At 44.1% G+C, this 27,987-nt stretch overlaps 1 protein-coding gene across 1 annotated transcript; it reads left to right on the top strand.

Moving 5' to 3' along the window:
- Positions 1–12: 12 nt before the first annotated feature.
- On the top strand, positions 13–27,866 carry FGF9 (fibroblast growth factor 9). The gene is made up of 3 exons (XM_057399637.1): positions 13–1,590; positions 7,972–8,075; positions 26,170–27,866. The coding sequence occupies exons 1-3, from the start codon at positions 1,314–1,316 to the stop codon at positions 26,413–26,415; spliced, it is 627 nt and encodes a 208-aa protein (XP_057255620.1). The 5' UTR covers positions 13–1,313; the 3' UTR covers positions 26,416–27,866.
- Positions 27,867–27,987: the final 121 nt, after the last annotated feature.

The following is a 27,987-nucleotide window of genomic DNA, read 5'->3' as shown; positions in this document are numbered from 1 at the left end:
GCCCGGAGCCGAGTTTCAACCCCGTCTGAGACAGCGGCAGCCGTTTACCTGAGCCGCGGGCCGGAGCCGCGCTGCGGGGCGGCCGCGCCTCCGCCTCCCCTGCGGCGGGGCAGAGCGGGGCGGCGGGGCCGGGCTCCGCTGGTTGGGCGCTGCCCGCCTCGCTCCCCCCGCCAATGTCAAGGGCGACTCGGGCTATGCGGGCATCTCCCGAGGAGCCCGCTTCCCGCAGCGGGCGGGCTCGGTATATTTAGCATCGCGCCGCTTTTTTCCTCCCCCAAAGTTTCGCCCACTTATTTATTTATTTGCTTGCGTGCGCCGCGCTGCCGCAGAGCAGCAAGAGCCGCTCCACGCCGTGCCTGGCGCTGGAAGCGGCTCTGTATTGCAGCAGGTAGGGCTGAGCGCTAGGACCTCGGAGAATCCTTCCAGCAGCAATCAGGACTACCTTAAACCCAGCCCAATGCCTCTTCCTGCGCCAGTCTGCGTGCTGGATGGAGATCCACAGTCAAGAGCTGCAGCTCAGTGCTGGAGTACAACATTTCAGAGGGAGCCCTGCAGAAGCAACACCTGTTCCGAGCCAGCCAAGAAAGACACAAGCACTTGTATGTTGCTGCTTTGCTTGTGGATCGTCAATAATTCTAAACCAGTGGACATCTGCTGAGCCTCCTGAGAATTCTGGATAATAGATTTGGACGTCAAAAGTTGTTTTTTTTTCCTTTTTCTTTTTTCCTTTTTTTTTTTTTTTTGGATTTATCTCAGCCAACAACGTGAGATTTCCCCCCTCCCCCTTTGCAGGATTCATGCTGATGTATGCAGTCTGTTATAGAGTAAAAACAGCGCATGCCTTTCTGGAGTCAGAATCCATAAATCCTGACGTAGCCTGTGCATCTTAAAAAAAAAAAAAAATCCCTATAACGCCTAGGTATTTAAGTTGCTATGGTCATTCTTATCTTAAACCAAATGGAGAAACTACGGATTTTTTTTTTTATTACACTTGGATGGGCTGAAGACCGTATTGCTTGCTAAGAGCTGGGGATATATGCATTTATATAGATATACACATCTATATGTTTATAAATATGTCAGTGTGTGAGTATAAAGTGGTGGTTTCTTAGACTAACTGGTTTGACCTTGAACCTGTACCAGTCAAAAGAGAATATTACTTTTATTTATGCGTTTAATGGATTGAAGAAAGAACATTTTCTCTGTAACTGCGCTAGGGAGGGGAGAGGAGTGGAATATACCTAATCTTATATCTCCTGGGTTTGGCACCATCATTATTGTTTATTCTTATTCTCTAAAAGCAGAATCTTCTGATGGCTCCCTTAGGTGAAGTTGGGAACTATTTCGGTGTGCAGGACGCAGTACCCTTTGGGAATGTGCCCGTTTTGCCGGTGGATAGCCCGGTTTTGTTAAGTGACCACCTGGGTCAGTCTGAGGCAGGTGGGCTGCCCAGGGGCCCTGCGGTCACGGACTTGGATCATTTAAAGGGGATCCTCAGGCGGAGGCAGCTATACTGCAGGACTGGATTTCATTTAGAAATCTTCCCCAATGGTACTATCCAGGGAACCAGGCAAGACCACAGCAGATTTGGTAGGTATTATCCTTAACCCTTTAGTGGCCATGTGATGAAATACGGGGGCAGAACTCCGGGCGGGGGGACGGCGGGGGGATGGCGAGGGTTGCGGGAACGTGTGGGGGATGCTGCTGGCTGAGCCGCGGAGGGGAACACGATGTGTCCGGGGTTGCGGGTGGACAACAGCTGCGGCGCGGGAGCCCCCGCCGGAGTCTCCAGGCTGGGGTAGCGATGCTGTGTAGCTCCAAGTTCTGCTTCAGAGCAGGCTCGTACCGGGAGGCGCTGGTGGCGGCGGTGGCATTTTTGCTCGGGACGTTTCTGCTGGATGATTTGATTTCGCGAGTTTAAAGGGGGTTTAATCATTAACCACTACAATTTAAAATTCACCGAGTTTCCTGAAGGGAGTGGCTGTCGTCCTGTACGCAAATTAACGAGGGCTTTTCTTTCGTTTTCTCTGCCGATTACCTGCCCTAGTAACTGCTCGAAATGCAAACCAAGCCTAGTTCGCTTCTCGGCGCGGCTTCACCGGCAGCGTCCGCCGACCTGCACCCCACGGCCGGTGCCCGGCGCCCCGGGAAGGAGGGAGCGCAGGTGGGGTTCGTACTCACCCAAAACCCGCCGGGTAGCCTGCGCTAAACGCGGCCTTTCCCGAGCTGTGTGGCGTGTCCAGCTGGCAGGGAGTTCGCAAGAGTGCTCCCTGGATCTCATTTCCAGGGGACGCTATTTGTGACTCAGCAGCCAGAGCTGGAGAGGTCGTGGCTCCGGCCGCTCTCCAGGGCCTGTGACCGCTCACCCAGGAACCCCAAACCCGAGGCAAGGGGGCCTGGAGTTTCTGCTGCCAGGGACCCTCTTTAAGGCCCTGCAGACGGAATGCACGAAAGTAACTAAACCAGCCTGAATAAGCTGATTCTTTGGGTTACTGTTGAGGGTTTTTTTTTTTTTAAGGAGGGGTGAGGAAAACATGCCAGGTTAGCTCGCCACGCTCCCAGCTGTTGGAAGGAGTTAACTTGTGAGAGAACGAACCTGACAGTACTTAGATTCGGTCGTAAAAACAAAGTCCTGTGGTGATTTTTTTTTTCTGTCTTCGTATTTTAATGCCAGATGTTGGAACGATATCTAAGCTGTATTTTATTGCTTTGTGAAGCTGTTTAGATAACGCCGGTATGGTAGGAGACGGATCTCCAAAGGGCGCAGACGGGAAGGGACGGGGCGTGGAGGCAGAGGGCTGAGGCTCGCATGGGCGCAGGTTTATACTCCATCCGCCGCCGGCCGCTGCTCGCGGATACCCTCACACTGCTCCCAGGCTCTGTCTCATTCCCACGCCGTCCGCCCAGCGTTTCATGCGGAGTTTGGGGAGGCGTCGAGGCTGTCCCGGGGGCGCAACATCCACGCGTGCTGACGAGAGAAAGTGCAGAAAGTGTTTGAGGCAGCCACGGAGGGAGGGGAGTGGGGGAGTTTTCGCATCCAGACATTTTGCTTGACACACAGGCAGACGCTGTAGCACAGCCGCAGGTTTGCCTCCGCGGGTGCGGGCACACAGAGCGGGCGCAGTGCGGGGCCGGCGGCAGGTGTAGGGCTGCCACGGCGCTGTGCGCACCGGCAGCAGGGGCTGGGGGGGGCGACAGCCCCGGGGGAGGGCCGCCAGCTGCTCCCTTCACAAGGCGGCAGCGACCACGTTATTCGCGGCGTCTATTTTTACAAATGGCTTTCCAGCTGCAGTTGTAGGAGGCTGACAATTCCGAGGAGCAGCTATTCCAGCCCTTGCAGCGCCTTGGCTTTAAATAGATGTATTTTGTTTTTTTTTCCTTCCCTGTTTGTTCGCCTTCTCCTCCCCAGGACGCGCCCCTGTGATAACTCCTCTCTCACAGAGCGCGCCGGTGATGCCCCTGCTCGGTGCGGGTCGAGCAGACGGGGCAGGGCAAAGCCATGGCATGTGCTGGGGCTCCCGGCTTGTCTGGGGGCGGAGAAGGGATCACGGTGCTTTTATATGGGTGCCTTGGCATTGCTGTTGAGTTTGCCGGGAGGTCACCGAATAGCTGATGCTGTTTGGGTTTCGGTGATCGGAAGGTCTTCCAATGATCCTGGGAAGGTCGGCATCCCAACTCGGGAGCTACCTGGGGGAGCCCGGGCTGACTTGGTCTCCTCTCAGCGTGTGCGGGAAAGCTGCATGGGGGGAGAAGGCGGGGGGGTAGATCTGGGGGAGCGAGTCCGCAGAACTTTTCCTCCAGGAATAAAGAGGACAAAGAGAAAATCCCGGGGGCTGCGAGTAAACTCCTCCCTGGGCTCTGCCCTGTGGGAATCCCCCTCCCCGCACACACACACACACGCGCGCACACACACCTCTAGAGAGACATCAGATAAGAGTAATTCTTTTGTGATGCTATGTTGGATGTGTGCCTATTGCATACAATAAGCCGAGCCATATTGTGTGTCTATACTCGCCCGGTTCTGGGAGCCCTGGCATTTCGCAATTCTTGCAGCAAGATGCCCATCTCTCCAAGAAAAGCTCCCTGGGAGAGCCCGGCTCGGTCTCCCCCGTAATGCGATCGCAGGTGATCAAAGCCTTATCTCTCCCAGGTCACAAGAGAAAGATTTTTGAGGCAGTCTCCTTTAGTCTAGGGCATTTGGAATCATTGTAAATTCAGGAACCCTGTAACATTGGAGAGGCGTGTCTGTGCGTCAGCACAAGTACTGCATGCACAGCATTAAAAAAATAGGAGCATGCAGGAAAAGGAAATAAAAAAAAAAGCTTGTCAGCAGGTGACCTCCGTTCCCCGGGACCTGCTGCTGCAAGGAAGCGATGCGTTCATCATCCGCGGGAGCCGCGCAGCCGCCCGCCCTCCCGCCACTCCAGCACGCCCTGCCCGCCCCGGCCCTCGGGTTGGCAAGAGGGTCGACCGCCGAGCAGAGCACGGGGCTTAGCTCCGGCAGGAGGGCCCTTCTGCCGATGGATGCTGGGAGCAGGGGCTGCACCTTCCACATCTCCCGCATCCCCAACCCGTTCTGTCTTCGGGGAGAGCCGGCAGACCAGGGCGAGGGGGGGGGGGTGATGCATGCAGAGGGCTCTGACCCCCGGGAGCGGGAATCGGGGGGGGCAGGTTTTGGAGGGGGGGCAGAGCCCCCAGCAGCTCCCACAGTCTCTTCTGCTATTGAGCGTTGCGGAGGGGAGGGGATGCGTGCGGGTGAGGGGGCGAGGGCGCTGGAAGAGCCTCCTGGGGGGCCATGGCTGTCTGCACTCCCGCCTCCTAATTGGCATCCTGCGGAGGAGCGGGCGGAGCAGTGGCAGCTGCGAGCGGCGGGACGTGTCCCCGCGGCGCGCTCTGAGCGGCCGAGCGCCGCAGCCGTGGGCGGGGGGAGCCGGGGAAGCCCCGGCCCAGGACTGGCCTCCCGCAGCTTCCCAGCCGCGAGGGGCTGTGCGTCCCTCGCCCCTCTGCTCTCACCCGGGTGGATGGCTGCCTGCCGAACACACGGCAGCACAGCCCCAGAGACCCGCTCCGCCTGCGGGCCCTCGCCGCTTTCTCTCCGCTTCCCCTGGAAGTCGTACAAAGAAGTGGCTGGCAGAGATGCTCGTTTACTGTATTCGTTGTCTTGGATGGTGTGTTAGGGTGCTCAGCGGAAGCTAAACTCCTTCAATCTAGCAATACAAAGACAGCCAAAGACAAAAATGTGCGAAGGGCGGAACAGCAACAACAAAAAGATGCATAGCTGTAGAGATGTCTGTTGGTTAAAACCAAGGCAAATGCTTCTGTAGGTCTGTTGTTCACCAGAGCTAGACCAGATGGAAGTTAAAATTTCACATTGTGTAAGCGACCCACCGCCTCTCTCCTGTGACCCTGGCAGAAGAGCGCGGCTACCTTCATGGCCACACTGCTGTCCTGCTGCCATTCAGCATTGTCAAAGCTGCGTCATGTGGAGGAAGGTGCATGAAGGGCTGATGGGGACATGTAAAGAATAACTTTCCCCAAAAGTTTCTTCCTAACCCCTTTGTGGAGGAGGAGATCTTTGCCTTGAAGTGGTTTCATTAAAGAAACAGTGTCTGACAGTGTCTGACAAGAAGATATTCTGCATACTAGGTACTGAGACAGTTATTTCCTCTCTACTTTTTTCTCTTCCCCATTGCTTATAAATAGGGCCTGAGCTTCTAAAGTTTGCAGCTGTCCTGATTTTTGTTTGGTTCATCCTCATTTTGAATAGGAATATCTATTTTAATATCTGGTTCAGGTCCTAAGTGCCATCTCTATATTGCAGAAACCCTGCAGTGAAAATATTCACTGGAGTGTTGGGCCACATCATGCAGTCCTTAAACTGGCAAGATTCATGTAAGACTGCATGCTTGGCCTCAGAAAATCTCTTGAAGGACTTAACAGCATGGCACACACAACTTGCTGTGAATAGGCTTTTGAATATTTCAAATTAAGAAGTCTCTATTCTGATCTCAAAGATCATACAATCATAGAATGGTTTGGGTTAGAAGGGACTTTAAAGATCATCTAGTTCCACGCCCCCTGCCCTGGGCAGGGACATGCTCTTGCTCTTTGCCAAGTACCATAAATTAATTTTCTGCGCTTACAATAAGATGTGACAATGCTTTTTGTGTTCTTTTGACATGCTAGAGCAGCATGCACCCAAATATTTGAAATGAGGACAGCATTTAAAGACTTCATTTATACAGAGGTGAAAGATGCCAGACTTCCTAACTTAGCTATAGTATGGTATAATACACACTTCACGTAAGATTTAACCTCAGCTAAAATTGCTTGGTAATATGTATCAGGTAATATGATAGTTTGGTAAAAGCTTTACAGAAAAAGCCTTAGTAAGAAATCTGGAAGTATTGCATGTCCAGATATAATGGGAATGTTTAAGTAGTTTCAATGGAGCGATTGTATCTGAGATACTACATATACCAGATGAACAGCATGCTACCACTTTTTATTACTTAAAAAAAATTCCTTAATTACTAAATATTTCCTCCCAGTATTTTTTATTTGTGCATATGTAGAGAATAATTTAAGATGCCCAGGCCTAAAACCAGGGTTATCAAAACAGTAAGAATATGGTGTTTGTAGTACTGAATAATATATAAGGTAATGATCAATAGTCCCTTACAGGGAATACATTTCATCTTTACATTAGCTTGGCTATAAATTTTCCCTATTGGCTTCAACTTGTGCTGTGTTCAATTTATGTGATTCATGCCTGTTATTGATTACTGCACAACTATTTTGAGGAAGATGCCAAGTTAATTGTTCAAAAAAGCCATGAAAGTGTTTTTTTTTTAGTGGCCATGTGAGGCTCAACAAATACTACATGGCTGGTTTATTATTTAATCTAAATATAGTTTCCATTAAGCTTTAAAAATAGTTACATGGTGTGCTTAGACATGCAGATTCACAAAAACATATTGAAAATGCTACTCTAGGCTTTATTTTGTGGCTCAGAAAGTAGCGTAACGCAGGAGTGTTCTTCTGAGCATTGCTGGCTAACTCCTGTGGAATCATTAAAGTCCTACACAAGCATTCCCACATAGGAAGCAGTTTCCATTTTTTCCACACGACTTGCAGGCTTATGCAAGGCTTGGCTGGTAGCATCCTCATTGAAGACAGAAGGATGCCAAAAAATCCCCAAACCTTCTTTTTGATACAGATACTTGCTGTACCATGCACATTGATGCTGAACCTAGGAGCTTTGTAGAAGAAGGGCTTCTCTGCAAAACGTTCTTGTCTCTGATGCACAAATGTCCACGTGAGCTTGTTGTTATGTGCATGGAAAGAATTAATCATTTACACACTATTACTTACGTTTAGAATATATTAATTTTCAAACTTGAGATGAGTTAAAAATAACACCAGAGGGAAGAGTTACTATCTAGACAGAAATGTGTGAGACTATACTAAGGATTTTCAGTTCTCAAGCCTCTGGAAGGTTATACTGTGAGTAAATATTTCCTCATATTCATGATGCCTGGAAGTAGATCTTTTGGTTCCGTGTGTAACGTTCTTTATCTGACAATTCTGATTCAAATGTATTTTTTCAGAATTTATTTTGCAAGACAAATTTCACAGGTTCTTTAATACTATTTTTTCTTTGCATGTATGACTTGTGCAAACCAGAATATGACCGACATTTAGATCTGTGTTTAGAAATGATGAGAAGGACTGAGAGTAATTTTTTAATTTGGTATTCATGCTGTCTGCAATGCATCATTCTAGCAGAGACTCAAAGAACTTCACCGGTCAACTATTGTACTTAAAGATACATCTATTTGTTCCTCGTCTTCCTCCAAACAACTCTGAAAATGGGAAATGTGAAAATAGCTGCTTGTTGCTCAGGGATCAGAAATAAAGTCTTTCAATGGAAACAGTATGTACATTGTTTGTTTTTCCTGCTTTTTATAGGTATACTGGAATTTATCAGTATAGCAGTGGGCTTGGTCAGCATCCGAGGAGTCGACAGTGGACTCTACCTTGGAATGAATGAGAAAGGGGAACTGTACGGCTCGGTAAGTTCCTGATAGCCTTGGGCAGTTGTGATCCTTATATTCTATGGGAAAAATACTTGCCAGCTCCTACAAGCTCCCATTGCATTAGATGTTCTATGAGCACTGTTTCTGTTCTAAATATCTTGCAGTCTAATTCACAGCAAGACCCTGTGGGTGGTATAGCAAATATGGGAGAACAAAAAGGGGACAACATCAGGAATGAGTAATAATGCGGATGAGCAACAATTTAGATACAAGCAATGGAGACTGGTGGTCAGAGTTGGTCGCTGAAGTCAAAAGGAAGTATTGTAAGATTTGTAAACATGTCCTTTCAGTAAAGACCTGAAGTGAGACCTTTTGTGTGTAGGTGGAGAGCTTTCTGGGAACTGACGAAAGTAGAGGTGGAGATGAAGGGTGGCATATGTGGATGAGAAAATGAGAAATAGGAGTGGATAAAAGTTGTTAAAAGGTATAGGAATGAGGACAAAAATTGATGGTCTTGTCCTGAAAGTTTAGCTGGTGGTCTCTGAGGGATGGTGGCAGCAGGAGAGAGTAACGGGTGTGAGGGATGAATAAAACTCCCACTTTTAGACATGGGAGTTAGGCTGGCAAACCAGCCTACCTGCAGCTGATGTCTGACTGTTCTTAGCAACATGGCCTTGTGGCAGAAGGGGGTGTGTGTGTGACCCTTACCTGGCAATAGTTGAGACATCTGATGTATTACACTGGGGTTCACACCTTGAGTATCATCATGAGGTCATCATGTGCAGGGAGAATCTGAAATCTGCTGAAACAAAGCAGGCAACTCCCCAAATAGTAATGGGCAGGCTGCCTCTTCTACTAGCAATATATCAGCCTCCAAAGTTGACAAGGACTTGAGAAGGAGTTGTATTTGAGGAAGAGGATGGCAAGTTTGAAAAGTAAGCAAGTGCCTAGAGTGAAGGGAGGCTGTGTATCCACTGGGGTTCAGTAGAAACATGGAGGAGAAGGTGGCAATAGTCAACTGATAGTGGAAATTTTGCAAAAAGGCTAAGCATGTGTGGCTGAAGGTACCTGTGTCAGAGGGGAGTAATTGTAACTGGGAAAAGGGTGGGGAGGAAACTGAGTGGGGCAGCAGTGAGAGTGAGAGGAAATGAGATAACTGGACAGGTGAAAACAGAGAAAGAGGGAAGTTCAGCTTCTGTATACATGATCTGTGGTGGAACATGAAGCAAGATCAGGAAGGGCAGCAGAAGTGTTTTTATAGGGGTGTCCACGTTCACTGATCCCTTCCTAGTAACATTTTGTGTGAGAAAGGGAAGATAGAGAGGAGAAGGGGACTGTCTTCTGAGTGAAGAACCAGCTAGGGGAGTAAGCCAGGAGGTACAGATCATGACAGTGTATGTGGGAGGCAGAAGAATAGGTGGTAGAATGAAGGTCAAGGCTGGGATGAAGAATGTGTGGACAGGGGAGAAGGGGAGATGCAGAGATGGTGAGAACCAGTGAGTGGGAAAGGCCAATGAAAAGCCTTTACTAAATGGCAATATGGAGGAGGAAAAGGTTGGAAAGATGGAGCGGAAGAGAGAAAGCAAATGAATGCAATGACAAATGTGAACAAGTTGCCTGTGAAGAGTGAGTAAGTTGTCGTAAGTCACAGTCCTTGTGCAGCTGAGGAATGGGATAAAGAGCTGGTGAAGTCACAAGTACTTTTATAGCTCAGGCAGCAAGAAGGCAGAACAGCAACAGTAATATGAATCAATAATGTTGATAATCATCAAGAAGAGTAATAATCTAAACAGATAAACATAGTAAATCAGTTACTCTGCACTTCAGATATTCAGAAAAAGAAAATGTGGGTATTGATAGAACTCAAATGCATAGATTTGGAAAAGCAAATGTTACATTACTTTTCTGTGCAGTTTATATTTTGCGTTTGCAATATGGTTGACTGTCAGAGTGAATTACTCAAAGCATTCTTTGCCAGGAAATATGCACAAGAAATCATTTGTAAATTACTAAGCTTACTGTATTAACAAACTAGTTGTTTCATGAACAGCAGTTCTAAGGGAGCCTGCTTTCCTAGGATTTTGTGTCTCACAGTCCAAGATGTGGGTCTCCCTGACTTTCAGTCCCTGCAGAACACAAATTTCTCAGGCTTTTGTGTTTCTTGTATGAGAAATAGACAGTGTTAGCTGTCCCTGCACACTAGATTCTCAGTTTGCAGGGATTGCATATCTCACCACTCCCAAGTGGGACCTGCAAATGTCCCTCCTTTACTCTGGCTCTGATTAGTTGTAAAACTGATAGGAACTTAATTTTCTTAAAGACCTTTGCCTCCTGATTGAAACTGGTTGAAAAGCTAGGGAAGAACAGACAGGCAGGCAGATGGATGTATAATATAATTGGATAACCTTTTTTCCCTAAGAAATGACACTAGAAATATAAAGCCATTCATAATGGAGAACTGGCAATCTACAGGGCCAGAATGCAAAGTTCAGGTTAAAATCTGATGGATGATATGGATTATTGTCAGCCTCCAGAGATGGGACATACTAAAGAGTGATGGTAATTGAATTACATTACTTCAAATGAAATATAACCTCTAATGGCTACTCAGTGTGATGATGCTTTAAAGCCCTGTCAACACTAGGAATCCTAGTGCCTATATTTCAGCAACTGTCAGCTCTCATAGAAACACTGAGATAAGCAGGCCTCAGAGCAGATTTTCATGAAAATTGGCTGGACATTTTTAAGTGACAGTGTTTTGTGTTTGATTTCGGTCAAGAAAATGCAATTAATTGAAAATAAAGTCCTGTGATGGGAATACATGTTGTGGTTTGAACCAGAAGCAAGCACAATCCAACACAGAGTTACCTTTCTGGAGAGAGAGATCAGTTTAACTGAAATTAGTTTTGAGACTGATAAGTGATAAGCTGAGGTTTAAGTTTTTCACCTGAATTAAGTAGAGCAGTCACTCGAGTTGAACTGTTCTGTAGCCCCAGCAATCTGTCCTTGTGCTGCCTGTACCAGGAGTTGGGTCCCTGTGTCTTGGTTTCTTCACTCAGGGCTGTCAATAGCACCAGCTTTGTCATGGAGCAGGTACACTTAAGAGGCTCTAAACATGTTGTCTAAGGTGGGAAACTGTTTTCTTAGCAGCCTAAGAAATACCTGGTCCTGCTCTACAATAGCATTTTGGATCTAAACAGGTGTGTTTCTGCAAGCATTCTGTATTGCAGCACTTGATGCCGTCAGAATGAATGCCCTGTGTCTATGACACTATCATATTTATATTCAAATTGCTGTATGAAAAATATGTTAGGTGTGAATCAAACCAGCATCCTAAAAGACTTCTATATTCGTGGTTGAAACATTTGGCACAGGAAGATTTTTCCCAGCATATTTGTGGTACCACTGTAGATGGGACATATGGTGAAGCAGAGCAGCCAGGACGGGTGATTGCTGCCAATTTTCATGAAAGGCAACAGTAAAGACAGTTTCAGCATATCTTCATCCAGACGTGTTCCCATTGGCCTTCTCAAAGTGCTGCTTTCCTCCTAGATTAGATGCTTGACAGCCTCTTCCCAACTTGTCACTGTTATAGCAGTTCCTACTGCATTTTCTGATTAAAAGAGTACAGTGACACTCCTGCTGCTCTCAGGCAGTGATGTATAACATAGGGTGGCTGTTGTCAGGTTCCTCCTCATCCCACAGATTTAGCCAGGGAAAGCTGAAGGTACATGTATATGGTACTGCAGCGAAGCCAGTGGTAGCTACGTAGGGATGTCTTGGAGGCTGGTTAGTGACACCTTTCCCTCTTGTCTTGCTCTGTTCCTGCTCTCCCTTTACCTTGCCTTACCCTTGCAGTCTGCAGCCATGATGCATCATATTTCACAACAGCTACTGTGCTTGTCACTGGAGAAGAGGGAACTACAGATAGGAGCCGAAGGGTGTCAAGACAAGACACAAAGACCCTTTTCCTTCTAGGGTGGCAAATGATTCTTGCCGACATCTCTGGCAAAAGTTAGCAAATATGTCTTAACTATGCTTCTTGGTGCCATGCCATGGAGTGAGGGAGGTCTTTCTTATAAGTCCTAGGACTTTCATGTGCTGTCCCACCCTCATGCTGCCCTGTACTGCTGCCCTTGGGAATATTAACAGCAGGCAGTGATGCTGGTGTCTCCATTGCTCCTTGGGTCCTTGGCAGGTGGCAAAAGGCAGCTCAAGCTAGATGCTCAGAAGGAAATAGGGAGTTGGAAGATCTGGAGCAGCTACAAGGGGAGCTGTGCAGAGAGGGATGAGGAAGGCAGGAGTGCATATGGTGGAGTTCTTGGGGAAGGGGAGAGGGCTAGCAGTGCTTGGAAGGAGAGGGGAGAGGACTGAAGAGGGAGAGGCTTCATGTTTCCATAGAGCAGCTGGGAAAGAGCCAAAGAGCCCAGATCTGGAGTCAAGGAAGGACGCTCCTCACCTCTGGGTTTCAGACTTACGGGGTGTGTGCAGCAAAGTGAAATTTAGGACTGCTTATAATAGGGTAATAAATTGCTGTCCTTCAAAAAATCAGTGGAAAACTTGTTTGTCCAAATGTTTTTGGGACACTAAATCCACCTTTTGCTCCTAAAACTACGGGGGAGAGCGTGGAGGAGACAGAAAGAGTACTGTCCTTGAAGAAACGTGTTTTCCCAGTAAGAGTGCAGGGAGGTGATGATATGCTGCTTTATTGTCCCAGCAGGGCTGCACCTGCAGTGCTTTGTACTTTTGTTTGGGTCTCCACAGTCCTGGAAGGACTACACGGCTACAAAGACAGCCAAACAGAAATTCTTTTGACAAAAAAGGGACAATTTTTCATAGTTTACTGAAAATTGGTTGGTGTAGGTAAGGATTTGTTTAGCTGCATTCTAAAAATATCTTTTATGTTCCTGTGCAAATAAGGGAAGGAAATTGTTCAGCCCTTCAAATGGTAGGTCAAGGTGCACAGAAACAACGTGAAGAAAAAAACAGGTTGAAGGTGCATGTTGGGAACAGCATTTGGGTCAAGTATACAGTTGCTACAGATACCTAAGAATAGGATAGATAAATAAATTACCCTGCAGTGTTATTCACACTTCCCTGTTAAACACCTCTGACCTAAAGCAACTGAATATGCCTCAGATTGATTGGGGTTTTTTTAATAATCTGGAATATCTGTCAGTGTACACACATGTACCTATGGGTGAGATGAAGCATGACAGTTGCAGCACACAACTCCCTCCAAAGGGAGAATTAAGTGCAATTTTCCTGTGTGAAAGTGCAGACTTCTAGGCTGAGAATGGTCAGATCCCAAGAGGAGTAATTGTTACAGCAGCAGGTTTAACATCCTTCTACTTGTTTGTAAAATAATAAAGTGCCTTTTGGTAAATGGTACAAATGGTGAAGGGGCAGAGGTCAGTTCCTGGGGGTCTGGGCTTCCAAGAGTGGTCAGACTTTCCACATGAGCAGTGTTGCTCAGGAGAACCTGACCCTCCTGTGATCAAAAACCCAGTGGTGTCTTTTAGCAGAAATAGTGATTTGTGTCTTCCTGAGTAAATCTGCTTTAAGCAGACGAGTTGCAAGAAGGAGGCCTGTAGCTAATTCTAAAGGGCAGACTTTGAGGTCTGAAGAGGCCCAGTTCAAAAAGGTGCTTATGGTTCTGAATGTGAAGGAAATGTGAAACCTTGTCAGAGATGCAGAAATCCTGTGAAAATGGTATCCCAGCAAGGGTGAAACTGCTGGCAAGCATCTGGAGACTAACAGGCTGTGGATACTTGGAAGAGAGTCTGTGAGGAATGGGAGACGGGCAGGTTGTAGAAAAGCACATCTTAGAGGTGTAAAAGTACTGGGTTAAAATGGAAATTGCGACAATAAAGCTGACTGGGGCCCTAAAATATACACTAAAATATAAGGCAAAAACTTTTTAAGGTATGTAATCGGAAAGGGAGCAGGAGTCTTTACAAACATGGTGCATTCAGGTAGGAGTGTAAATGCAATATGGTCAGAACGTGGCTGCTAACTGGGCTAGCTGGTATTTCTGATAGACTCCTTGGTGGTAAGGTGGGGCTGGGGGATTCCCTGTCTTGTGATGAACAAAGGGAGCATGGGCAGCCAACATCACTGTTAAGAGGCTATTTTCCCTCCACCCATAAATCTCCTCCCTTCTGCTGTCACAAACATTTCTGTTGCTACTTGGTGAACTGAACTGGGGAACTGGAAAATAACTTGGCCAAACAGAAAGGCTGTCTTTGGCCACTGTGGTCCCCTCCTAGGTCACTGCAAGATGCAATGCAGAGGTGGGAGCAAGCCTGGGAGAGGGAGGGCTTACTTCCCTCCAAGGCAATGCAGGTGTTTGCCAGCCTTGAGTGTTTGTCGTCCCAGAGCTGTGTGGTTTGTGATTGGCTGGGGCACAACCTAGGAAGCTGGAGGGTTATCAGCCTGATGTGGATTGTGCCTGGGGCGTAAGAGCAAGAATAGAGGAGGACCTGGAAGTATGTGCGAGATGAGTTTATTGAAGCTGGATAAATAGTTTCAGGCAAGCCTAGCATTTTATTTTGGGTACGAACTTCTTTTTCTAGAAACAGGAAATACGGCTGTGCTAATCTGCAAGGCTGTGTTAGGTATGACCCATAGAAGAGAGCATTCGCTACAGTGAGTAAAATGGGTGTCAGTAGAACACTTTTGTGATAGATGGTGAAAAAATTGAGAGAAGACAGCAATGAGGTGTGTTGAAAAGTATTAGACTGAGTGGAGCTTAGTGGAGAGTGGAGCTATTAGTGGAGTTTTTATGGATTGGTCCTTGGACTGGTTTTATTCCCTGCTTTTATTAGGGACATTAAACATCTTGCCATAAAAAAAGTAGTAGTAGTGTTACTGAAATTGTTGCAAAATTGGGAAGGCAGACAGAAGGCAGTGTCACAGAAAAGACTTGCTGATCTGAAGTACCCAAAATGTTTACGCATGGGGCTCAGGAAGAGCTCAATTGGTGCCGCTGCCTATGGCTCTGGTAGGATCCAGTCTAAATGCAAAGTACAGTTGGTCACTTGTGTTAAAGAAGATGAATTGAAACTGAAACAGGTGCAGAAAGGGCTTAATGGAATGATCAGAAGGGTGAAAAGACAATCAAATGATGAAGTCTAAAAGTCTTGGCTTATTTAGCATGCAGAATGAAAAGAGAGGGTATGCTCTTGGTCTCTGTCAATGCGTTGAAGTTTAATACCAAGGAAAGAAAAAGTCTTTGAAATAGAGGACAAGAATGAATTGGTTTGAATGGGTCAGAAGAAAGCTTAGGTTGGATTATGAGGAACTGTCAGGTCATGAGGAAGTGCGATTTTGAGCTGGCCTGAGGAATTTTTGCAGGGAGGTGGGAGATGAAGCATAAATGCTTTTTCCCTGCACTGTACGGTAGGAGACAACTTCATAATTGTGGAAGCCTATTGTGTGGAAGGTGTAGGTCCAACAAAAGCCCTGAAACTTCAGTTACTTGGGAAAATTTGTCTAGAGCCCCATCTGCTTCACCTCTGCAGATAGTCTCTCTCTAAATTTGGATAGCAGCTTTGCTGAAAGCTGAGTACTGTAAATGGTTCCTCTCAGGCTGAGGATGAAAGCATAAACTGCAACCCACTCAGCAAGGTATGAAGGACTTTGCAGAAAATAAAGGTCTTCTGAGATGTGGGTACTGGTGAAGGAAGAATTGATGGGTGAATCCACACATTTAACACAGGTAATATGGGAAAAAAGCTCTGTGAGAAAATGCAGCTATTGTGGTCTTTTTAAATCTCTGTTTTTAAAACCAGAATTTCACAGATTAGAACACCTGTCACCAAACAGAGACACCTGCTGATAGTTTTCTGTGGGATAGAGACCACACTTTTCCTCAGATCTTTGATTTTCCTCAGAAGACTTCATTCCAGATACTTACTAAGTCTGAGGATCATTTTATAGGAGAGAAAACTCTCAGTGATCTCTTTATCTTGGTGTGCAATTCTGTGCTGAACTTGGATTCTCACTACGTTCCTGGGACAGGAAAGTGTAAAGATATCTCCTACCTAAATTATATATATATGTGTGTGTGTTCATGTGTATGTGTGTATAAAGCTAAGCTTTGGTAAAGCGAGATCCTCCTCAAACCGTAATTTCATGTAATAATTGCTTTCCCCTAGTTAAAGGATTTTGTGTTCTTACAAAACCAGGGGATTGGAGGTGCTCCTTGAGGAGGCACCAAGGTGATCTGACACTTTGCAGAAACCCCATTTCAGAAAGGGCAGTCCTGGTTCCCTGCCTCTGCTGTGTGCTTCTGCTTGCTGCAACAGCAGTACTTGTCTGACCTGTCAGAAGGCTAATTTAGAGAAGCAAAGCCACAGAAGAAAGCTTGGAGTTGCTTTTTTGCAGGGTTGCTTCTCTGCTGGTTTAGCTTCCTGAACTGGCTTGTTGCCTTTGTGGGCAAGCACCAATGCTCAGTGGGGAGAATCAGCTGCAGTGTGGGGTGGGAGAGGCGTTGAGCACTGCACTGTCCGCAGCGGGTAGTTGTTAAATGGCATAACTGCATCACAAACCCAAATCCTACCCAGCAAGCAAGTGTAGGGCATGTTCAGTTTGAATGTCTTCAGATTAATTTCTTTGCAGTTGTGTAGCTCCCCAATCGTTGCAGCCCTGAATGTTTCTGGAGCTAGCCGTGATAATGATATGGAGGTGTGAAAAGGTTCAGTGTCTTCAGTTGATCTGAGAATACTATGTTGAAGTGACATGCTAAAAGGGCATCATCAGCAGTGACATACTGAGATATGCTTGGGGATTATTCGCTGCATCAGATAAAGATCTGATGTGCTCTGTTTCTGACTCAGGAGCCAGTGGGACGTGAACATGGCACTCTTCCCCACTTTACCATTCATCATTTTCAAAGGCAGAGTAGAAAAAAGTCTGCCCTGCAGGGACTTCATTAGGGATTTTGTCTAGGTTGAGATTTGCTTTGCAGTTTGAATGTGCTCAGGCTGATTTGGTGATGTGCAGTAATGCAGTTCATTTGTGTCTCATTCAAAAAGCTCAAGAAATAAAGCTTGTTACAGTGCAAATCCATCCATTCCCCCCCCCCCAAGTCCTTTGGTTTCTTTTTCTTTCTTTTTATAAGCCAGACCTCTGCTGTTACTTTTGATTTGAAGATCAGATTTTATATTCGTATTCCATGACTGCTGCTAAAGAAGAACTTGGCTTCTGGTGTGAATGCTGCATGCTTTTGGGGTCTGGCCCAGGATGTGCATTCTTTAATCTGCTAAACTTTACTCTTCAAATGTTACACAATTATGGAGGCTACAGTGACTCAGGAGAAATTTTTACTTGTTTCTATTATTGTTGAAATGCCATTGACTTCAATGGAATCAGGATTGGACCTGGTCCTGTAAAATCACCAATTAATTTTATGATTGTGTCAGCAGACCCTGATCCAGATAAGAGCTTTGCTCAATTCATAATTTTAAAAACCTAAATCCAGACAAGGTTCCTGCCTGTGAGAGTCTGCAGTGTAATGACAGTCTTTTAACATGTAAGTGTTTATTTCTTTTGTATAGCAAGAGGGATTTTGGCCTGCCGATACCTTTGTTAGGACAGCATCTAGTGTATAATCTGGACTCAGAACAGGAAACTTACTGGGCAAGATTTAATGAAAATCCTTTGAGTCATTTTGGAATACATAAATATAAAGTTTTAAAAAAATCATAATTTTATTTTTGTCCTTGTACTTCAAAAATTAGAGTTCTTTGAAAGGTTTGTGTGCGACTGATACATGGTAGACCAAATGCCTGGTCCTTGAGCTCTTCAGTCACCAGTTCTGTTGAAGTTGTTATTATTTTTTTTTTTTTTTTCAGACGGATTGACAACTTCTGTCACCAAAGCTGAAATTAACTGAATTAACTGCATGGCTAAAGTTTGACCCACTGAAAGACAGGTCCCCTGATGTGTGTGTGTGAGGAGTAGGGGGCTCACAGAGGAGCTTTGTCCAGCACTTTCCAAATGCTGGGTTAGATGTGTCACTGAAAACAAGTCAATGCACAGCAATACCAAAGTTAGGTGTTTTTTCCAAGAAATTTTAGAGAAATCATTTTTGTCTTACTCATAAACTTAAACACTAAAGATTTGTGTATCTAGATCCATGACTTTATTGGTGGGATTGCCTCTTGGAAAAGGAATAGGGGAAATCCAGAGTCATCTCTGGAGAGACCACTTATGAGAAATGTTTGCCAATGGAGGAGCACTGCTCTCTAAAAGAGCAAATGTGACATGTTTTCTTCAGCAGTAGCTCTTTGAAATGTTGGCTTTTCTTTGTGTCCAAAAAGGTGGGAGGTTAAAAGGCCTAATTTTTAAACAACTTAAACTGAGTATAGAATTGAGTCTGGCCAGGTAAAGATCTTAGAGTACCAACCCTTTGCTGTACTGTCCACCAAAACACTGTAGATTTTCAAATCTCTGACAAACTTATTGGTTTCCAAGACTCCAGTGCATGCTTGGCATTTCAGTGAGGAGGAATGGGTCTTCCCAAAATGTGATAGCCCATGATGTTTTGTTTGTTTGACAGCCCCCATCCAGAGTAACAATGTGGTCACTAATGTCCCTGTCCTCTGAGCTAGTATCTAGCAGGTAACTTTACATAAAATGAATAATAAAATATAGAGTCAGGCTTTTATTCATCAGTCCTTGACCAAATCATCTTGCTGAAAGAATAAAACATGAAGTACTTTCATAGTGTACATTTTTATCACCACATATGTATTATAGTTTAGTCCCCGTGGAAAAGTGTTTTATGAAGGACCCTGAGCATTCTGCTCTTTTTGTGATGGTACTTCATAGCTAAGGGATAAGGTGCTCCTCTGATGATGGATAAATACAGTTTGGGGTGTACTCACTGAGTGCAGAGACTCATACAGATAAAGTACTTTTTATCACCCGCTTTGTACTGTCTTTCAGCATGTGAGTTTAGCTGCAGACTTGTGCAAAAGGCAGCACTTTCTGCTGAAGGAGTGCTATCTTTCCTTTGACCCAGCATTCTGTGCTAAGAGAACCACAAAACAAAGTAAAAAATACTGACAAAACACTGACTCTATACTCCACATTAGTTCTATTTAAGGAGAGCATATTTTATTTAAAAATCTCTATTCACTTAGAAGCTTAACTAGTATTTCAGGCTAAAGAGAGTGTGTGTGTAGCTGGAGGATAACAGAGCTGGTTTGACACGCATGTTGTCTTTCGATAGAAGAGAATTTGTGGAGTGGGGAGTTGAGGTAGGTCAAATTACAGCTTTCAGTAAATCTGAGCATGCCTGAAATGGTTCTTTTAATGTCTTAAAATATTTGTTGCCTTTTTATCATTGCAAGCCTGATCCAAGTTCCATTTAAGCTGATAGGAACTTTTCTCCTGTCTTCTTTAAAAATTGGCTCTAGCCCTCGTATCAGATTGCATACCACCTTGCTTTCTGATTCTTGGAAGGGTTCAGCCAAGCGTTATGAATTAGATGCTTAGATAACATTGATGACTGCAGTTCATGATTGTGCTAGGAAACAAAAAATAAAAGAGGTTAGAAGTGTGACTAGTAAATGGCACAGTGTGGGCCCAGACCTGCTGGCGCAGGAGGGAGGGGAGCACACCTGCTTGTTTATCATTTAACAGTTGAATTTGTCCCAGTCCTGCTTCATTGTGGTACAGAGAGGGAAGGAAGCTCTTCAGCTTCCAAAAAAATGGTGTTGTGACAGCTTACGTGACCTGAAGCCTGTCCATGGAGCTTTGTCATGACTCCCAACAGCAGCCCAAGCAGACCTTAGGTGTTAGGTGAAAGCACGTTTTTATCTAATGCACTTCGCTGGGCAGATCTGAGTCAAGCCTTTGCAGACCTAAGCATGGCTGCTGGTAGGCAGTCTGTGCTGGCAGATGAGAGCTCAGGCACAGTGGGTTGCTCTACCTATAATGGTTTCATGTCCAGGAAGGGCATGCTTAAAGATTGACAGATGCTGCAAACTCGAAATCTCAAAGGAGTGGATATCAGTAAGACTAAGAGCTGTAGATTTGGCAGTGGCAAAAATGGATGGAGATCTGATTGGCATCTCATCCTCCTGCACCTCATGTCAGAAGAGCTTTGTAAAAAACCCTGTGATAGCGTAGTGCTGGATTCCAGTCTGGTCCCCCCAGAGGAGGTCCATGATGGAGCGGATAGCAATGGAGTCAATAAAGGAGCAATGGGACAAAGGGGAGAATTAAATCCCTGATGCACTGATGGTTTCTTGGGATTTTATTCTTGATGTTGGAGTCCTCTTGCTTTGTTCAGGAAGCTCTGCTTTTCTGTTGCCTTCATCAGGATGTGTAAGCCATGTATCTGTGTAGCTACTGTGGCTTTTTATGATAACAGTCCTAAGGGAACCAGGTTTTGCTGGGTCTTAGGGACTTTGCAAGCTTTTTGTGTGGAAGATGTTAATCTCATAACTCCTCCATGGCAGCAGAACAGTCACACTTTTTGTTTTTTTTTTTCCTAATTGGTGATCTATGTATAATAAAAACTTTATACAAAGTAACTATAAATTTAGAAGAAGAAACTAATATGAATACTCCAACTCTGTGAAAGTACAAAGTGACCTCAGGTAGAGAGAATGCAATTACCCAACTGTTGTTTTGCCAGGACATCTTGCCTAATTTCCCTCATTTTATGAAAGGAGCCACAGAATATGAAATGCATGTGAGTGGGTATGTGGCTATTGTCTTGGTCTTCCGGATGTGCAGGGTTTCCCACTGTCTTTCCGAAGTGTTTGTGGAGAAGCACTGACACAAACACAAAAAAAAGCAATCAGCTAGTCCTTTTGACAGACTTTTTTTCTCATGTTCTGTCAAATTATTGACCAAAGTTTTCTGAAAGAGCACTGCTTGGAGAAACTGTTCAAAGAAAACTCTGTGACATCCACCAAGTCGGGCAATGTGCTCAGTTTGTCTCGCACTGCTCTCTAGCTTGGAAAGGAAGGTGATGCTGCTCAGACACCAGCATTTGGCTTCTCACTGTGGCTGGAAGTTGTCCACCCAGCCAGAGACTAACAGGCTTAGCATGGGAGATCTGACAACACCACAGCAAATGCTAAACTACACCTTTATTATGATAACTCTGGATGAGTGTTAATTATTAGCTGAACACTGTATGTTCTAGAGGCTGTTTACATTACAGCATGGGAAGGGCAAACTTCATGTAAAATGTGTGCGTTTCTTGGCAGAACACAAAGAAGACCAGAAAACCGCTTTGGAAGAGAATAGGTTTTTTTTTGTTGTTTCTCTTCACCGCATATGCAGTTTTTATTAACATCATGCAGATATAATGAGGGATTTTCATTAACTTATTTAGAAGACTACATATTTAAACATGATTTTATTAAGACAGGGTGGATTAACACAGTGAAAATGTGCAGCAGGTATGTAGGAAGTGCTGACTAGATCGAATACACTTCTTGTTAATAGTTGTTTGGACTTCAGGATTAGGCGTTTCCTTGTGTCTCTATTGAATCGATGGCATAGAACAGAATCATTTGCTCGACATGAAAAGTATTTGTTGTGATTTTAGGAATGATGGTCTGAAGAGGTTTCCTTTTCTCAGGTTACAAAATAAGTTACAGCCTTGTAAGGTTATTTAAAAGAAAGAAAGAAAAAAGGAATATTGATATAGGACCCTGTACTGTGCTTTCAGTCACTAAACAGCATAAAGGTCTTACCATTCTTTAGTGTCACGAAACTGTTCTCTGAGGAGTGCACGTGTGTATTTCCACTCACTTTCAGTTAGTTTCATCACAGGGATATTTATTTTTAAACAAGCTGGCAAAATTTTCATTGTGATGGCTGTAACTATGTACTTTATTAATTTACAATCTCACTTTTAATCAATCCACCTGGAAATAGGATAACATAACTATTTTTCTCCCTGGTTAGATGGTGGACAATTTAGGGAGGGAAAGAGATTCTGGGCTTGCTAACACTGACCAGGCAGCAGCAGACTTGTGAATTAAATCTGCCTTAGGTTTTCATACCTGTGACATGTGCATCTTTGCACAATTTAATTATTTGAAAATTCCAAGGTAAACAACAGGTTAAAAAACCCAGACAGACAAAGTGTGGAAATATAAAAATGAGAATCTATTACTTTGTAGTGCAGTACTGTATGAGCATTCCTCACAGAAAACATGTGGTGTGTGGTGCAACATCTTATTTATATAATTTTGAGGTCACCTCCTTATTTGGCCTTAGAATTAAATGATTTGATCAAGGCAGGCAGCCTCCCCTTTCAAAGGAATGTAGGTTACTTTCCATAGATGTTCCAGTTGGATATGTTTGGTATTTGTGTCAGCCTTCGACAAAGATTGTCTAGTGATGTTAAGAATGGTGCAAGTAAATATTGGCACTGGAAAAATTATAGAGAAGTCAGTTGCTGGAATAGAAGTATCCAAAAATTGCTGTATTCTAGGGCTAAATCTTGCTTTTCGACTGTGCATACAGGGACTTCCTAAAAGTCATAGCCAGGAGGGAAACTGCAAGTCATTTGTGATCAGGAAACACTATCTTCCCATACAGAGAGAGCTGGCTTTCAGCAAGACTTTCCCATTCTAAACTGGTGAGGCAAGAAGGTGCTTGTTGGCAGGGTGGGCCAGTCTCACACCTGTATTATGCTCATTTCTGGCTTGAATAAAGGCGTGTGTGCTCAAAACACAAGAGTAAGCTAGTGTTAAGTACTGCTTTGGTAGCACCTGCATGGTTTATTGGTGGACTTGGCAGTGTTAGATTAACAGTTGGACTCAATGATCTTAAAGATCCTTCTAACCTAAATAATTCTACGATTCTACATAAATGACTATCCTAGTGGATACTGGCTTCTGTCTGTCATGGTGTTAGATGAGCCATTATTATAAGTATCTCCACACCAAGGGAACAAGGGTATGATGGAATTTTGGTCCCCACATTCTTTATAGGGCCTGATCCAAGTCGCCAACACCAATTTACTCCAGTCAGTGGTCTGACTACAACCAGAATTTCTAGGCATCCTAGAAAGAAACAGTTTGATGGACTTATAAAGAAATTATTTTGCTTCTCTGAAAGTGTGATTATGTGTCCCTCTGCATCTGAACCTGAGTCCTGATTGCTCTGTCAAGTTCATGTTGAAGTATTTGCCTACTGTTTGTACACAAATGTTTGAGAATTTTGATGAAAGGCAAAAGAGATGTAGCTAAGTTGTGAGAGAATAAAAAGTAAAACCAGGATAAGCTTGTAAAAAAGATTGAGTTTGTAAGCTTGTAATCTATTGAACTCATCCAGAGCACAGTACGATACCAACCCTCTTATTCAAGGTCTGCTAGTTGAGGGTACTGCAGCACTATTCATGATCCATCAAACCTGTCAGAGAGAGAAGCTATTTTAAAATGTCTCATCCAGGGCATGGGGAAGTACTGTTCTTGCAAAGATAGAAATTTATGAATGCTAAAAAAAATGCAGATGAAGTGAATAATTAATGAATTCAAGACAGGACTGAAATATCTTTCAAAAATGTTGCTATTTTTAGCAAGGAGTGCTTCTGCAGTGCTTGTCATGTGATCCTGTTGCCTTCTGAGAGCAGGAGAACAATTTGAATTAGTTTCTCTTTCCCCATGGACCTATAGGCCAAACATATAATATGACTTAGCATCTGCCTTGCAGCAAACAAAGTGATTTTAAACCTCATGCAAAATAGAGCAGTAATGAAAGCTGTACTTAAAGAAAGTCTTTATAGCAGCTGAATAGTTTTTATAGTAATTTTTACATTGAGGCCGTACAGGGGGGCTACCGCAATGTGTGTAACTTTCAGCTGCTGCTGAGATCCAGTAATACGCATTGTTGCTGCAGTTTCTCACTGTTGAAGGACATAGAGGCAATTATCAATAGGAGGTTACAGGATCTGGCCCATAGATAATGTTTTAATGTAAACAGATTTGTGCTTCTTTTTCCTATAACCTATGGAGTGCTGCTGTGTTTGAGCTACTTTGCACATTAAAAATGTTATAGTCAGAAACACCTCTAAAAGCAATGGTTATATACAGCTGGCCTGTGCACATGCTTGTGTTTCTACACGTGCTGCTCAGCTGGACCCACAGGGAGTGAAATCTCCTGGTCAAACTGCAGGAGAGGGTGCGAGGGATGGGACCACCACTGTTGTCCATCACAGGCTCCTCCTGTGACTGTGCAAGCTGCAGCCACCCTCATCCACACAGGGACATGGCTGCTGCCATAGTGAATACTCAAGTGTTTAGTGTCTGAAACCTGGTCCTGTTGTGGATTTCTCTTTCCTGAAGGGTTATGATGTTCCCAAAGCCACAAAAACGGGAAGTTAGGAGCTGTGTGCTCGCTGCCTTTCTTGCCTGCTGGAGTTGCCGCAGGCAGAATTTAGAAACTCTCCAAATCCCACACCTTGAGGCACTGAGGAGGACCTTTTGCAGCCCAGTACCCAGTTCATAGGGGTGCAGAGAGGTGCTGGCTTGCTCTCCCCACTCATGCAGGGGTTGTTCTCCCCAGGATGATTCTTGGGTGGAATAGTTCCTGGGTGACTCCTGTACCAGGATGGTTCAGGATGGGTGACTCCTGTACCACTCCTGAAACAGGATGGTTCCTGGATGACTCCTGTAAGGTGCATAGTGCTCATTTGACCTGGCTAGGTTGCTGGTACCCAAACCTGCTAAGCTGCAGAGGTCTACACCAGAAGCGGCATACTAGCCATGCAGAGCAGCAATGAAAACATCAGGGCTGAAGCATGTTGCTCAGGGAAAGGGTTTTGAGATGAGTCCCTTTAGCAGAGGTACCCCCAAAGGCTCCTACAGCCCCAGGGCAAGCTGCAGACTTCTTCAGTGATAGTGGGTTTTGAGAAACTCGTGGGTTAAGCCATGGACGGTAGCTTCTTGGGTACACTGGAGCCTGAGCTGTGGCTCCTTGGTTGTGTTCAGGCACACATTTACAACTCTAGGTGCTGTAAATACTTTGCTGCATCTGGGCCTTGGTCTCCATTTTCCCTTCTCTGTGTATCTATCTAAAAGGACTGTTTTAGGATTTAATGTCTGTAAAGCACAGAGCTTTGTAATAATTAGAAATTGGTCCTCAGCTGGAAGCTGAATTTGGTCAATGTGACTGCTATTCAGCTGAGAACTCTTGTTATGAAAAAATATAATAAATTACCATTTTTGTGCCAAGTGAAAAAACTATTTCCAAGCTAATTTTTCCAAGCTTTCCATTGGCTCTCACATGCTAGAACTCACTACCTTTTTTCCAGTCTTTTTGCTCAGTCACTTATGTGAGTCCTTCCTAAATCGAATCCAGTTATCAGGTGGCTTCCCCTTAAGCAAACACCATCTATTTAGACCAAAGGATGTAGCAGGGTACACACAGACCGAGTAAGTGGATGAACTGAAAGCCGTGGGAATCTGTGGCAGGGTGATGTGGCAAATGGTTGATGTCTTCAGGAGATCCCATCAGTAGGACAGGGCACAAGGACAGCCCTAGTAAAGCAAGCCTGGAGGAATTTCCTCACCTAACTTCATTACAGCACATGGGATTTGTACTCCTGTTTGAGGCTGTCTTGGGTTGTGGTTCTGTGATAGAAATAATAAAGCAAATGAAGGGTAGCAAATTGTATCTTTTTACACTAATGAAATGCATTGAGTTCTCATGCAATGAAAGGACACAGAGATCTGAAGGCCCTAAATTGTGTTACAGTGCTGCAAACCAGTTCTAATTTTCTTTATTTATGTCTGTTTGTTTAAATGTATGCACTCATAACTGAAGCAGTTAGTTACAGAAGTCCAGCAATATCGAGGTGCTTGGGAATGATCAGAAATTAAAATATCTGGTTTTGGTTTTGCTGTTGCTGTTTTGATTTGGGCAATGATACTTGGAGAATCATTTTTGCTTCACATAGTTATCCACCCTTGTGACTGCTTAATGAAATACCAAGCAATACTGCTTTACTTAGCTGAAACTGGGAGTATTGAAATGGTTCATTTTGTAAATTGGGCAAGGAGGTACTGTGAAAACAGTAGTTCTTTCAAAAATAACTTTTTTTTTTTGTGGCTCTCTATCTCCTTTACTACTTATTCTTTTCTTTCCACAGGAAAAATTAACCCAGGAGTGTGTATTCAGAGAGCAGTTTGAAGAAAACTGGTATAACACATATTCATCAAATCTATATAAACACGTGGACACTGGAAGACGATACTACGTTGCGTTAAATAAAGATGGGACTCCAAGAGAAGGGACTAGGACTAAACGGCATCAAAAATTTACACATTTTTTACCTAGACCAGTGGACCCTGAGAAAGTACCGGAACTATATAAGGATATTTTAAGCCAAAGTTGACAAAGACAATTCCTTCACTTGAGCCCTTAAAAAGTAACCACTATAAAGGTTTCATGCGGTGGGTTCTTATTGATTAGCTGTGTCATCACATCAGCTCCACTGTTGCCAAACTTTGTCGCATGCATAATGTATGATGGAGGCTTGGATGGAACATGCTGATTTTGTTCTGCACTTAAAGGTTTGTCCTCCTGGAGGAGAGCCTATGCCCACTCGCTTGATTTAGTACGAGAGGGAGCGCGAGAGAGTGAGTGCGAGAGAAAGGGAGAGGATGAATGGGAGTGAGAGCGCGAGAGAGAGGAGACAAGGGGAGGAGGAGGAAGAAGGCCTGATGCATGCTGGGGAATAGACACGCTTTTAAATTTTTGATCAGTTGTACTTTGTCATATATCAGCATAGCTGCCATTCTTTGATTCATCAGGATTTTTGGCTGGTGGCCTGCTCAAGTGTACGCTGCATTTACAAAGGCATGGAGGGTGCAGTCTTACTTAAACAAGAGACTTTTCAGTTAATTGCTCTCTGGGTCTCACCCCACTGAGTTTAAAGCAAAGACCTCTTAGTAAAAAGATAAAAATAAAAAGTTAAATTTATTTATAGAAATTCCAAAGGCAACATTTTATTTATTTTATATATTTATTTATTATATAGAGTTTATTTTTAATGAAATATGTACAGGCCAGATAGGCATTTTGGAAGCTTTAGGCTCTGTAAGCATTAATATGGCAAAGGCCACTATGAACCTGTGGTAAATTCATGCAAGTAAATATAGAGGTGCATGGATAAAAAAGAAAAACAACAATAAAAAGGTAATAATAATAATAAATTCTAGTGACCCTCATGTACTAAAGGCGACAATCTCTTTTGTGCCCGTATTATTGTACAATTATGCACACCACTCATGACACTGAGTCCTTACACTTCTGACTGCTTGTTTCATAGCTTACCCCCAGAGGATTAAAGAGAAAACTGGATCTTCAATTTTTTTTAACGTGTCTGTAATATTTCATCTCTGATGAAGTGACTTCCTACATCGTTGTAAATTTCACGGCTGTGGAAAATACAGGAGTTGGAATATATTCTACTTGTTAAAACCTATTGCAGAGTATACCAAAGCTAAATAACAAATAGATAAATATGCTTTTTTTTTTTTTCCTAAAGCAGAGTGTCAGAAACAGCATAAGTAATATCAACAGTTGTAGTAATTTTAAGATTCCACAAGTAGCACATAACGGTTTCAGAGGGCAAGAACCAGGTTAACAGGATCACTCTTGTAAACATGTTTATTTTTGCACTTGGCTATCTACTATGAAATTATACAAGTTCCATAGGGGTCATTGTAATATCTTTTATGGAAAATTGCTTTCAGTGTGAACTGTCATAATACTTGGTATTAGCACCCTTCCTAAAGTAAAACTTGCAAAATGAAACTAATAAATCTCTATCAATAATAACAATGAGGGGGACAGTATTAGACTTGTTATTTTTTTTTATCCTAAAGTATGTTTAAGTATTCATGAACCGTAAGTGAGCTGACAGTATGTAATATTCAAGGGATTGTAGCAGTTTATGTTAAGC

Source organism: Pezoporus wallicus, unplaced genomic scaffold, assembly GCF_028554395.1.
Source record: "Pezoporus wallicus isolate ANWC-B61680 ecotype Strahan unplaced genomic scaffold, APGP_CSIRO_Pwel_v1 scaffold_6446, whole genome shotgun sequence".
Classification (NCBI taxonomy): domain Eukaryota; kingdom Metazoa; phylum Chordata; class Aves; order Psittaciformes; family Psittacidae; genus Pezoporus; species Pezoporus wallicus.
Note: the sequence above shows the minus strand (reverse complement) of the source record. Positions and strands in the feature narration are given on the sequence as shown.